Here is a 15,000-nt window from a genome sequence, read left to right as displayed (position 1 = left end):
TACTTTGTGACATTTTACAAACCAAACAATCCGTCAATCACTTACATAATAATAGAGATTAATCACTAGTGATAATAATCGTTAATTACACCGTACAGTGGCCTAAATCCAGTGTTCACCGGAGGAAATCAGTCCTCACAAAACAAGTATTTCAACAGATAATCAATCTGACTATTGATGATATCCAATGTCTACATAAAAAAAAAATGTATCTGTAGCTTCAGCTGTGAAAATGTTCGTCATTTGTTAAACGCTGGATTCTGAAGACATGAAGCACATTTCTCCTCCTCCTCCCCTCTGTCCACTCACACGTGGCTTCACAGGCCGCTAAAACCAAAAATGTTGGGGAAATTGCAGTTCACGTCGCCCATCTGTTTATTGTGCACAGATGCATATGAAATAAAACGGGGGGGGGGGGGCAGAGCTACTGAAGAGGAGCCGCCGACAAAACGGGCTGCAGCCATCCGCCCGAGCACCACTCCTCCACCTAACGCCTGTGCTGTGGTACAACGTCACGCAGACAGGCGCACCGTACAGTCACAAACTTCAAAGGAGCACATTGAAATATGCAGCGCGCAACACAAAAATAGCAGTTTCAACTACATTTAACACACACACACACACACACACACACACACACACACACACACACACACACACACCATGCAATTGGATTGTGCTGCTGCAAAGAGCAGCACAGAGTGACATGAGGCATGTGAGACTGATGCTCAGTGCTGCCAAATTGAAGCTCTCTGTCTAAAGTGAATTATCTTTAGGTGGCTGGGGCTGCTTCACTGCTCTCTCTCTCTCTGTGTGTGTGTGTGTGTGTGTGTGTGTGTGTGTGTGTCACCATCTAAAGCTATAATGTGTGGGTGTGTATGAATGTGTCCCGGAATTAGTGTGACAGTGCATCTTTCCTGGTAAGGGTGTGTGTGTGTGTGTGTGTGTGTGTGTGTGTGTGTTTATTTGGGCAATCGGACGGGATGTTGGGAAGCCTGAGAAACGAGTGACGGGAGGGAAGCTAAAACAAACACACACGGACACACACACACAACTCGCATGCGCACAAATCTCTGGTATTGAGTCATTTTGTCTGAGTGTTGCTGTTCGAGGGGTTTATGCATTTACTGATGAAATAGTTATTATTGGTCACACTTGCTTGACACAATAACAACAAAGATGGAGCTCTGCAAGTCTGTGTTACTGTCCAAGTGCAATTTAGTGACATTTATCTTAGAATAATATCCAAGACTCTATCTCTAAATGTGTTTTTACGCCCGTTACTGTACAGAGCCCTAAACTACAAATTACTGCAGATCAGTTTGTCGCTGTTATTTCCCCTCAGGGATACTTTAAGTTCCCTTTATCTCATATGAACTTCTCAAGATAGGAAAGCGCAGGTCATGCTGGGAACAGGTGACTCCGATCTTGAAGCTACAAACACGATAATGGTTTGCAAATAAAGCGGGACACCACATTCCTGCCTTCGTTTAACAACCGGGATAGTAAATAACAAAACTCCACCAACCAGGAAACTCCGCATGCAGACATGTAAATAATATCTGAATGCTTTATAAAGCGGCTCGTTGAGAAAAACCCCCCAGTTACAGCTACGAAGTGTCCATATTTGACTGGAGGCTGTAGTCAATTTCACATCCTCGGTATGAAGCTGCAGAGATTTAGAGCAAGAAAAAAAACCTTTTTAATACACATTTAATACACATTTCTGTCCTAGGCCACCATTGACCAATGTCTTGATTCATTACTGAACACACGTCGGGTATTTTTGATCTCAAAGATGAGACGATGTCCTATAAAACTGTCTTTGTTTCTTTTTATATTTGTCTGTAAGTTATCTGTCCAGAGTAGCAAAAAAAAAAACCCCATCCATTTATGCACAAACGTTGCGGATCACTACTTTAAACAACCCAGCATGATTTTTATTATCAGAAGCATCTGAAACGATTGTGCATCTCGTAACAAACACTCTTAACAAATAAAAATGACTTGCATGAGCAAAGCTGTTTCCTGTACACCAAAATAATTAATCAAACTATACAAACAGAGTGTGTGTGTGTGTGTGTGTGTGTGTGTGTGTGTGTGTGTGTGAGAGAGAGAATGAGAGGGAGTTATAGTGCCAGTGGGAGAGAGGAGAGGGAGTGTGGGAATAAAGACAGGGGAAGAAAGGAAAAAAGATGGAGAGGGAGCTTTGCGCAAACCATCAATCACCTTCTTGGGGTTCAAGTTTATTTGGCTTCATTTTTTTTTTTTTTTTTTTTTTATAAATATACAGCACACAGAGATGGAGAGGAGCCGGGGGATGGAGAGAAAGAGAGCAAGACAGAGGGAGAAATGGGGGGGGGGGGGGGGGTGAGAGAGAGAGGAATAAAGGAAAGGAGGTGGAGAATAATATACAGGAGAGAGGGAGAGAGGGAGAGGACGAGGGACGCAGTGAGAGACGAGAGAGCAGAAAAGTCAGGAAATTAAGGGGAAAAGCGGAGACATAAGGGTTAAAAAAACCAGTCTTCAGATGTGTGCATAAATTGTGCATGAGCACGAGGAACAGATACTCTTTCAGATTTCCACGAAACAAATCTCTAAAAAGAGAGAGAAAGGAGAGACATAAGTCGAGGTGGGTTTTCTGTGTTTATGTGTGTGTGTGTGTGTGTGTGTGTGTGTGTGTGTGTGTGTGTGTGTGTGTGTGTGCCTCTGGACCCAGAGCCAGCCTCAGAGCTCTAATGAGAGACCAGAGCTCCCTCCGTCTCCTTCTCCTCAATCACTACTCCGTCCCCTCCTGCTCTCCGCCTGCGCTGCTGTCGCACTCCATAACCGTGCACAACTGTATGTAGGTTACTCTCACTTTGTATCGCTCCATGCTTCTCTTCTTCCCTCTCTCTCTCTCTCTCTCTCTCTCTCTCTCTCTCTCTCTCTCTCTCTCTCTCTCTCTCTCTCTCTCTCCTATCGTGTAATCGTTCTCATACTGCGATCGGTTTCCATGTCTCCCTACCATGAGCCTGTCCTCCCCATGCCGTCACACAGTTCTCCTTTTCCAGTTCCAGCTACGATTCTCCACATTGCCCGACTACCATATGAGTCACATTAAAGCTGATTTCATTCCTTCCGTTTTTACCTTTTAATCGTCCATCTCTGCCCTCTTTTCTCTCTTTCCCTGCGCCTCGTTCCCCCGGTCACGGTGCGGACTCATTTCTGCATTATAATAACAAGCCGCTATCAGTGGAAAAGCATCTGCACCACAGCTGCCCCATACACGATGATGACTTCTCCGTTCAAACCTCATTTCGTAAAAGACAACGTCTTAGAATTGTGTCATTGTACACAGAGAAATGTACGACGCACCCGTGGGAATTTGTTTGTGCCGAGTTCAACTGTGACGCGTGCATTTTTGGAGGAAAAAGAGAGCCGGAAAGTCCAAAAATAATGGAAGCTATTATAGCTTATTAGCTGTGTTGCACCATCCACTTTCATCTAACCTGCCGGATAGACACTGAACAAAAGAGACACGGATTTCAAACAGTTAAGAGACAAGAGTCGATGCAATCATCGATGTGCGTCTCTTCACAAAAGGGAACTCATTTTTCTGTTAGCATCTGAGCGAACAGTTTTTCTATCTGACACTTAGCAAGTGTTGCTAGTTAGTTAGCTCGCACCAGCTAGCCCTGTAGGCAGTCCCTCCATCACCAAGTCTCTCACACCTCCTACTACCTACGCCTGTTGAACCTCACCCCTTTACACCGTGCATTGGAATGCATTTTGGGTGATCGGATTGCAATTAGATAGTGCTAATGCACCCAAAACGCATCGAGAATGAATCGTGGATCCGATCGGTCAAACTACCTCCGGAGGTGGTGAGCGACGCATTGTGACCACATCGAACATACAACGCCTACGTGGGCGCTAAGGCCGTCTAGCGTTCCTCAGGCCGCTGGACCGCCGCGACCAGAGAGATCACCGCCACTGCTCCGTCTCTTCTCCTCCACCAGAGCGGTCTGATCTCAACGTGTCTCAAGTGGACAATGACTCATTTCTACATACATTCCGGGTCTATGTCACTTACTGGTCTGGCCGGTGAAATGGAGAAATGGAGCGTGATGGGCACCATCACCACGGCTGTTTCTCGGTAAGTTCTGCACTGCTGCTGTGATGCGTTCAGGCGCCGTATACACATCACACAACAACGCAGATGCAAAGAGCAGACTAAAAGTGACCCAAGAAACGTTTTCTGAAGCGGATGCTCCGGATGAAAAACCCCAGAAAGGAACAACTTGAAGAGAGATGCGGTGAGCTAACCTGCAGGCACACCTGCGTCTGGGCGGGGAAGTCGCCACAGACACCAGACACCGCAACTCCGGTACACCGCGAAATACAGAGAGCCCCTCCCTCCCCCCCCCCAGCTGCCTGTTGTTGATGTTAACGCCAAACAGAAGATAGTACAAGTTGCCTTCAAGCGTCTCCAAACAAGAAGTGAATCAGAATTAAGAAGCCCAAAGCCCGAGCAGTGACGTTGTAGAATGGCAGACTTTTGAAGAAAGAGGCTGACCATCTTGTGAAGTGTTGGAAATCAACAATCTAGCATTGCCTTTTTTGTTTGCATATTTACCATGTGTGTCTGAACGCAACACATTTGATTTAGCTTGGAGCATAGGAAGAGTTTAACACACACACACACACACACACACACACACACACACACACACACACACACACACACACACACACACACACACACACACACACACACACACACACACACACACACACACAACTCTCCCAAACCCTCCCTCGTTCTCCCGTCTTCCTTCTGCCACTCTCTTTTCTCAGTATCAGGTACAAGACTGTTGGATTAGGCTCCTTTAAGAGCGGATTAGCTGTGTCGGAGTCGTTTGAGGTAAATGGCTCCAAGGAGTCAATCTACCCCCACTACCACCACCACCACCACCACCACCACCAACAACACCTCCTCTTCCCTCTGTTAGACAAGAGTGAAAATTCTCAACCTAATCCTCAAAGAGCCTAACCACACCTCCCCCTGTGCCGCACCCCCTCTGTCTGCCTTCTCCGTTTTTAGGTTTTTCCCTCCATTCTCTCCCTCCTCCTCTCAGCCCACACAGAGGAGTGATGAAGAGTGGAAGAGTGACGGACGTGTGTGACGGGCAGGGTGGGGTGAGGGTGGGGGTGAGGGTGGGGGGTTGAGAGGAAGGGCTGGCATGTGAATGCGGGAACTCGTAGACAGACACACGTAGGTGAACCGAATGACTTTACAAGACCGGCTGCTTTTGTCGCGCGTGTGCATGTGTGTACGCCTGCTGGAGCATGTCACTGAACAGTGGTGAGTGGTGTTAATGGTAAGTGGCAACGTGTGTGTGTGTGTGTGTGGGTGTGTGTGTGTGTGTGTGTTAGCATCTGACTGAGCAGATGGGGAGGGTGGGGTGCATTTTGGGGACAAGGGCGGGGTCACATCTGTGTCGTCTCTAGCGTTTGTCTTTGTGTGTGTGTGTGTGTGTGTGTGTGTGTGTGTGTGTGTGTGTGTCACTTGGCATGGTGGCCACATTTAGAGCCATCAACAGAAACAAGGTGATTAGCAAGTCTGGACGAACACATTTATTATGAATTAATGGACTGACCTCACAGTCTTTCTAATAGCTACATGTTTTTTCCACCGAACTCCTTCAATATGTCCCCCCAAAAAAAAGAAAAAGATTATATTCTGTTTATTCTAGGCTGATATCAATTTGTACCCCACTGATCGTGTTAATGCAATCTGCAGCTGCGCCTTATGCCACATTTATCACTAAACTATACACAAGCACAACCTGCTTATAGCCCGGAACATTTGGACAGAGACAGGCTGTCGCGTGTACACACACACACACACACACACACACACACACACACACACACACACACACACACACACACACACACACACACACACACACACACACGCGCACGCTACCCCTGCCTACCCTCATCTTGGAGCTGCCATTGATTCGGGCTGCAAGGTGCTGTGGGCAATGGTTGCCATGGCAACCGGCAGCCGAGCAAGTCAGCCAAAGTTTGAGCTGGCACGAGGAGAGTCTGTGTGTGTGCATGCATGTCTCTGTGTGTGTGTGTGTGTGTGTGTGTGTGCATGCATGTCTCTGTGTGTGTATAGAAGAGGTAGAGCAACCAAGCATGCATTTATGTTTCTGTGTGTGTGTGTGTGTGTGTGTGTGTGTGAGGTGCTGGCAGGGTGACAGCAGTCTGTTTAGTATGCAGCCTTCTGACTGCATCTCCGTTCCTCCCTCCCTTTGGCCCACAGACACAGCATAAGAATGATATACCCCCCCCACACACATGCGCACACACACACACACACACACACACACACACACACACAGTCAAGCACACACAGCTGCGCCAGCTCTTCTACATATGCACATACTTGAAGTCCCATACACTCAGACATCATGTGCCTGCAGACACATTGTGTCAAGACTGGTTTACTACACAGTGAGGCCCACGGGTCAATATTGCAGATGAGGTTAATATTAGAGATGGCGTGGTTACAGACACGCACAGACACACTGGTGATAAACACTCCACCATAAAGGGACGCTCTGAAAGAGCAGCCTGTTGGTGGAGGTGAGTATTAATATTTCCTCTGCTGCCCTGTATTCACACCCCCAGGGCGTGTCGGAAGGGTGGAGATGGTCTGTCTCAGTGTGTCTTCTCTGGCGCTGTCGGAGTGAACCAAACAGCTTTGGTGAAGGGTGTGTGTGTGTGTGTGTGTGTGTTGTGGGGTATCAGGGGACCCTGGGAATTGTTTTCCCTCCTGCTGCCTATGCATCGAACACACACACACACACACACACACACACACACACACACCAACATATAGATACATAAACACACACTTTTGTGTGCCCACTCTAATCACAAGACATTTGCATAACAAGAACAGCACTACATCGCACATATAGACAGTGTTGTAACAGACACATGCACAGTACACACACATTCATTTAAGAAACATCATCATAAGAAATGATGCGCACACACACACACACACACACACACACACACATATTGATCGGGACTGGTGGAGTGGAGCTCTGCACTAACAGCTCCCTCCAAGCACAGGAGAGGTAGAGTGTTAAGGAGGAGAGGAGGAGGTGCAGGGAGAGAGGATGAGGATGAAGGGAAAAGATGGGAGAGGAAAGGAAAGGAAAGACAGAGGAGCGGGGAGGAAATTCAAGGTAAAGGAAAAAAAAACAAGGAGACAAGGAGAGGAAAGGTGCAAAGAGAACAGAAATGAAGAAATGGACAGCGGAAGCACAGAGAGAGAGCTGTTTGTCGTAACAGGAAGCATCTCAGAGGGAACAGAGAGAGAGAGAGAGAGAGAGAGAGAGAGAGAGAGAGAGAGAGAGAGAGAGAGAGAGAGAGAGAGCTAAGACCAGGACACGGCAGTCTCCACCCTGCCCCCTCAATGCTGCACCCGAACACACCTTCACTACCTGCCTCCCCTCCCCATCCTCAGAGCCTCTCTACAGGATCTGAGGATGGGGAGGGGAGGCAGCTCAGCTCCAGCCCTGACACGTGTGCCAGAGAGAGAGAGAGAGAGAGAGAGATGGAGGAGTGAGAGAGTGAGCTGTATTCACTTGTGCATGTGTGCGACATAGAGAGAGTGGGGGGGGGGGGGGGGGGGGGCAGAGTGAGCAGAAGATGAAATGTGTGTACGTGAGGGAAGGTAATATCTCCTGCTCATGGGGATAGATGGAGGGAAGAGGGAGCGGAATTACTTGGTCAGAGGCCTCTCTGTCCACAGCTCCACAGTTTTCTTTCTTTTTGAGGCCGATACAGATATTGATATATGGGGGGGGTTGTAAAAAAAAAAAATTGTTATTCTGTTCCCATAAATGCATAACATAAAATCTTTTAATTTCCCAAATCCATTAAATTAGAAATCTAAGATGCAAGCCTATAAATCGGGGGGGAGAAAAATGAAGTACAAATTGGCTCACATTTCAGTTTTCAAGGGCAAAAAACACACAGAAAACAGTGGAAATGAATCAATCTTGCAGTCGGCACCCCAAGGTGTCGCGGCACCGCCTTTGCAATACGTGTGTGATGTTAAAAAACTCCACCTCGCTGGACTACAAGGCACAGCTTACAGCATTATAACACGCTGGACATTTTGAATTGGGACAAATTATGATTGTGCTTTTCCGCATCAGAACAGTATTTTTAATTTCATAAAAGGAAAAGACAACGCTATCATTTACTGACATGCACCTACAGGAGGTGATGTCACTCACACTGATAAAATACATCTGTTATGAGCTAAAATCAGCTGAATAATATGGGCCCAGCTCATGTTTTGTTCAGGTTCTAGTTCAGTGATGTGTGTGTGTGTGTGTGTGTGTGTGTGTGTGTGTGTGTGTGTGTGTGTGTTGCGCCTGCCTCCCTGGCGACCTTGTGGAGGTCAGGGTTCTCAGTAGAAGAGGATGGAGAAAGGGATGAAAAAAAGAAAAGAAAGAGAGAACGATAAGAGAGGCTCTACCTCTGGAGAGACAGAGGGGTGGAGAAGGTAGAATGCAGGAAGAGCTTTGTCGTCGTGTCGTGACTCACAGAGATATTAAGACCGGAGTCGTGCACTGCAGTCGGTGTGCGACACTGTGATCTCCTGCGCGCACACACACACACACACACACACACACACACACACACACACACACACACACACACACACACACACACACGTGCTCACTTCAACACACAAGCACTCATCCACATATACAAAGTCACAACGTCCCGCTCCAATTTATCAGGATGACACCAGAAGCCCACCTCTGAGCCCAACACCTGTCAATCCATTCTCACCCAATCATCACTCAGACAGCCCCAGAGACCCGCCCCCGCGCTGCTAGCTTCACACAGCTGCACACACACACACACACACACACACACACACGCTTGTGCAACAAGCCACATCCGTCTCATAATCATTCTGTTACACACACACACACACACACACACACACACACACACACACACACACACACACACACACGTAGCGAGGCAACCGCATCCGTCACACGCAGACAATCGCGCAAACAGCAGCTTCCACGGACTCGCGCACGCGCCTTTGCTCCCCCACTTTGCTGCTTCCACTGAGACATCCACCACCGTGGCGACGGTAACCGCGACAACGGGCATAAATTAGCGTCATGGCGATATGCAAAGCGAGGGAGCAACAATTAAAGCTTGACTAACGAGCTTTTGAGGAGCGAGGCTGAAGTTTCCCCGAGCAGCTGCTAACTGGATTAGCCTAGGCTACACACACACACACACACGCGCACACACACACACACACACACACACACACACACACACAGAGGGGGAGAGAGGATGGAGCAGAGAGACGGTTTAAGCACCACCTGTGAGACGACACACACAAACACCCAAAGGTTACTGTTCACACACACTAATGCAGACAAAGGAATCTGAACCTGAACCAGCTAGCATCACTTCACCCAAACACAAACAAATAACAACATTACAAAGGTTGTCATCATATCAGCACGAATTACACAACAAGAAATACACACACACACACACACACACACACACACACACACACACACTACAATGACCACTGCTGTAATAGTAGCGTAGCCTCGACTTGAAGCGTTTCTTTAGACTTCAAGTATATTTTTTTTTCAACAACACGGTTGCCGAGGCAGGAAATAACCATTTCCCAGATCACAGAGCAAACAGCTGCAACGCAGTCAGCAGTTTACGTCGTTCCGTTAGCCGTTAGCCGTCCAAAACAAAAAAAGAAAAGTGAGCAAACTGTTTTCCCTCCACTGTGTCTCTCGAGTCCACTTTGTCTTCACAAGCAGCCCCAACCAGCCGCCAGGGGGCCACTGGAGAGTGGTGAGCGAAGAGTCGGCAGGCAGTCGATGGCGGGTATCAAACGGGTCATAAAAAAAAAGGTGTTGTGACAAAGTGTGAGCGATCACAACCGCGAGAGGTCCTTCGGCACGCAGCCGTTAGTGGGCGCCCGTAATATTATGCAGTTTGCTGCAGCGGAACGCGAGATTACCCGCGGACAGACACGGCGATCGACAGTCACTCACGAATTTCATGATTCTCCTGGCTTCGATAATAAGGACTGATTACGGTCTTGCTACTATTGCCACTGGTTACTAGCGTTGTTCTGGTACCGATAACAGAAACCCGAAATGCCTCCGATTAAAGCCTATAACAGTAATAACAAAATAACAACATTATTCTTTATTTCAGTTTGAAACTGTCGCACCTCTTTCGATTATCTAAATTAGCATATGTTGTCATTATTTTCAAGATTTCTCACTCTGACATACTGAAGAATTCTTCTGCTTCTTGTCCAACATTTGGGCACAGATGGTTTGAGAACGATCATATTAAAAAGGAGCTGATTGCCAAGACCTTTTTTTTTTTTTTTTAATAAGACTGATACAAATCTGCTTGTAATCAAGTTACCTCAGTGTCAAAATCATTTCCCATTGAAATAGTATTTCAGAGATTTTGTATCGCAAAATATATCAAAGTCGGGGGGTATTCATGATATATCACCAACCCCCGACGACATCGGGGTTATTTTCCCAGACTTGCCGACATTATACAATCGTTTTCACGGGGCTGAGTCGCGCTCCCCTGGTGGACTGACATTGATGTGTAAAAATCGGTGGATTTGCCCTTTAACTGGTACCACCTGTTGTCCACATACTGTAAATATCCCACCCTAGTAAATGTCATTACAACGGAGCCAAACGCACGTAGAACTGTGAATATTTTTGCATTTCAGGCACTCTCACTTATTTTCTCTTACCAGCCCCTTGACTTTCTTTTTAATATGCTCGCTCCTTACTCCACAATAAATCTCTCTTTCTGCATTTGCCTTTTTCCTTTAAGTCGTTTTTTTTTTTTCTCTCTTCTGCACATCTCTCTCCTCTCTTTTCCCGGTCTCCAATTCTCCCCTGCTCACTCAAATAAATCTCTCCACCGCCCCCCCTTCTACCCACCCCCCTACCCCTACCCCCCCCCTTACCCAAATCTATGAAACACACACAAACATACATGTGCACAGACACGCACTTACTCACTTATGCACACAAACACACAACCCTTCAGGCAGCAGCCACAAAGGCCCCATATTAATAAATCTGCTGCTTTATTGGTGCTGAGTGTCTCTGGCAGGGGGAGAAAGAGAGGGAGGAGAGGGGGAGGAAGGAGGAGGAGCAGGACAGGAGACGCAGCGATCAACAGAAGGGGAGGAGGAAGAGGAGAGGTACTGACTGACTGTAGCCATATCATGAACACAAGGGAGGCAGAGAGAGAGAGAGACAGGGAGATAAAGGGAGAGGGAGACAACACTGACAAGTGAATCATCAACAAGCACACGCACACACACCGGCACACACACTTTCTGTTGACAATAAAACAATGGCCCTGAGATAATGAGACTAAGCATACCAGCATGATGTTGTGTAGGTGTGTACCTCTTAAGGTACAGTCCACCCACACTCCCTTAACGTCCTCCGTCCCGTGGATTATTAAGGACACCTGACACCTGGCTGAACCGGCGGAGCGTTCACAGTGGGCCGTGGCTGTCGCCGGGGCTCTGGAAACAAACTGCCCGAGGTGGGCTTTTTCGGTAATGACAGCAGCTAGCTTGGCTTAGTGGTCCAATCTCAGCCATCAGTCAGCCGTGACAGATTGGGGATATGAGCTAAGGAGCCGTTTAGCTTTGGTGTTTGGCGTGGTGTGTGTGAGTGCATGAGGAGGAGTGGGGGGCGGCGGGCTATCAGCGCTGCTAGTGTTGCAGAGGCATCAATACACTGTCGACAGGCCATTTTCCTATGCCTATTCCCAGCCCTGGCTTGTTGCTGGGGAAACTACCGCCATTTTACCTTCTCTGGCTGCACCTCTGGAAGGAAAAACAGCGAGCCACTGTCCGTCATCTGTCTCGGTCAACTGTTTAATAAGCTTGTAATATCTTGTATTTTTTTCTTAATTTCCTTGCCATTCCGCCGTTTACACGTAAAAATGGAGTCCAAGTTATCTGCATATTTCATAGAAAACCTCCAGCGGACTGCCAGCTTTTCATATAGCGCCCCCAAGGATTGACAAGTGAAATCTGTCGGGTGTATTGGGTCATGGGTTGAGCGCTCTACAACACCACCACGCTCTGACATGAAACTCATCTCCACAGTAAATGCTTTCTGTAGAATGACTCTGGAATCAGAGCTAAAGCTACAGACAGTTGAAGGACAACCGTCCTCCTCGGAAGAACTTTAGCGGCACAAACACAACGTAAACAACTTCGCCGAGCCATATCCATTAAATCTACAGTTCCCTTACCTGTCCATGAGCCTGCATGGCGCTGTAGGGCATGTTCTGGTTTAACACCTTCTGCTTCATCAGCAACATCCTCTTCTGCTCCTCACTCAGGTGGGCCGTCTGCCCCGGGATGGGCCCCTGGGTCTGCCCGGGCCCCGCGCCCTGGCCGCCGCCTCCTCCGCCACCCATGTAGGGAGGCATCATGGGGTTCTTGACCTGATTGTTCCCTCCCATGGGAGGAGTCATCCTCTGGCCTAAGTGATCAACCCCGCTGCCGCTGAAGTGACTCAGCGGTTTGGTGTTGTTATAGGACAACATGGCTGCTGTTTGCTGCTGCTGTTGCTTGGACAGGGTGTTCTGGTTGATGCTGTTGGGCTGTTGCTGGCCCATCATGCCCATGTGGTTGTGAGGGAGGTAGTTGTTCATGGGGGCCTTGGGCCCGTTGTTGGGGGTCATCCCAGCCACTAGAGGGCCCTGTGGCGTGTTAAAGGCTTGCGGTGGGTACATCATGGGGCTGTTGGGTTTGTCTTGGTTAAAGGGACCAGAGTTATACGGACTGGTTGGAGCACCTGCAGGGGACCAGTTAGCTGCTTGCTGCTGCTGCTTCTGCTGCAGCAGTTTAGCCCGTTGCTGAGCCATTGCCTTTAGCTGCTCTGCTGGAGAAAGTTCAGGCGTCACTGGTCCAACAGGTTGACCTCCAGGGGCGACTCCAGCCGCTCCGGGTCCCGTGCCCGCCTGACTGACCCCTGGGCCCGGGTTCATCATGTATCCATTCCCAGGCCTAGAGACTGCTTGTGTCTGAGCCTGGGTTGGGGTCTGAGGGGAGCGAGCCACGCAGTTGTGCAACGGGGAACCTGATGCCATTGCAACTGCTGGAGACTGCTGCAAAGGTTGCTGAGGAGGCGTTCCATTGGCAGTGGTGGCAAACTGAGGGCCTGACGAAGATGGTCGAACCTGAGGAGTCCAAACACAAAGTAATCCGGTGAGACGCAGGAACTGTTAACTCTCAAATGAGCTCAACGCAACACCTGGTGGCTTTTACCTTAGCTTAGAATAAAGGCTGCAGACAGCAAAACAATACACCCATCAACACCTCTGAAGCGTTCTCATTAACACATCGTCTCTTGTTTGTTAAATCTGTAGATAAACAGCGAAGTAAAATCTTAATTGTGGTTTGAGGGGGGAGTTATTTCTCAGTCTTGTTGCCAGAAGGCTTGGTATCATCTTGGTGATGCAGATATACTAAAACCAATGCTCACCTGTGACCTGGTTGGAATATTTAGGAATTGTTTATAATATAGCTAACCCCTTGAAATGTCTACAAAAATGTGTTTCAAATCTGTTTTGAACCACAATACCTCACAGTTAGGTAATACAACTTTATTATATTTTAGCATTGGCAATTTAATACTTTAACTGTCCCTTCAGAGAAAACATCATACAAAAATCACTGTGTGACTAAACCACCTAAGCTTGGTCACAACTTGCCATTGGACATCTTGTTGACCCTCTTGGTACTGACCTGTGGAGAGCCCATGGGAACCTGTGGCCCTGGAGGCTGAGGAGGAGGAGGCAGGGCTGCCGCTGGCAGTGCCGTCGTGTTCCCAGCTGCGTCTTGGGGGCCCGGTGTCTGATTGTTCGCCGGCCTGCCAAACTCTGCCTCTTTCTTGTCCTCAAAGTCCTCGTTGAAGAGGTCGTGCATGTCGTCCTCTGGCACAGTATTGGCCAGCTCATCGATCAGCTCCTGCCACTCTTGGTCATTGAGGTTGATGTCAGAGAACAGTTTGTTCTGATTGGACAGAGACTGGGGATCAGAGGACTCCATCCCACCCCCGTCGTCCAGTGGCTCCTGTTTCAGGTCTTTGAGGAGGCCGAAGCTGTCCTCCAAGTCTAGCGAGCCGTTCAGCTTCATGTCCGCGAGGTGGCTGCCACCGTTCTTCCCCAGCTCATCGGATGCCTGACCCACGTGGTTGCCATTGCTGTTTGTAGTGTTGTTTCCGGTGGAAGTGTTGGGCCCGCCAAGTAAGGGCTTAATGTCCATTTGGTGATGCAGTGGAGAGATGGGTGGAACATTGCTGTTATTGTTGTTGTTAGGGAGACCTGTTAGCGAGTCCAAACCACCGGAGCCCTCCTTCCGTACCCGTTTGGTGGTCGGCGAGTAGTTGCCTCCATCACAGATGCCGTTCTGCTCTCCGTTGAGGGGCGATCGTGCACTGTCCAGTTTCCTCTTTACAGTCTCCTGGAGCTGTAACAAAAAGGAAAGAAAAAACGGATTAGAGCTGGAGGAGCACCAGTGATGGGAGATGTTAGCGATACGAAGACTTTTCTGTGGTCGTCGGGGCGCTAACAATGGAAGCAACAACTCAAATCAATAAGGCAACAGGCTGCTTCCTCTCTACACACATCGGCAACTGTCCTGTGAATGCAGAGGTGAGCTGAAACTCACAATATCCACCGAGACCAACGGCACTTTCCGCATGGATTCAATTCGGCTGAAATACTGCACAATGCATGTGTACATTTTCTTAAGCGTCAAGTAAAACACGGGGCAAAGAGAAGACTAGCGGCGCTCTCCATGACGAACGAGCAGGCTGGACTCAAGGTTGTCTAAGGAGG

General features: G+C 48.3%; 1 protein-coding gene across 1 annotated transcript in view; it reads right to left on the bottom strand.

Annotated features, from left to right (window-relative positions):
• LOC137880802 (mastermind-like protein 3) overlaps positions 1–14,663 on the bottom strand; it is a gene marked incomplete at its 5' end in the record, with an annotated part of 48,312 nt that extends 33,649 nt beyond the window's left edge. Inside the window, 2 exons of the mRNA XM_068722332.1 lie at positions 12,406–13,338; positions 13,907–14,663. Coding sequence (XP_068578433.1) covers positions 12,406–13,338; positions 13,907–14,663 — 1,690 coding nt within the window. The remainder of the gene's footprint in view (positions 1–12,405; positions 13,339–13,906) is intronic.
• Between the last annotated feature and the right edge of the window lie 337 nt (positions 14,664–15,000).

Source organism: Cebidichthys violaceus, unplaced genomic scaffold, assembly GCF_023349555.1.
Source record: "Cebidichthys violaceus isolate CVI_PGR_0920_01 unplaced genomic scaffold, fCebVio1.0.p SCAF_291, whole genome shotgun sequence".
Classification (NCBI taxonomy): Eukaryota; Metazoa; Chordata; class Actinopteri; order Perciformes; family Stichaeidae; genus Cebidichthys; species Cebidichthys violaceus.
The sequence above is the reverse complement of the archived record's forward strand: the minus strand, read 5'-3'. Positions and strand labels throughout refer to the sequence as shown.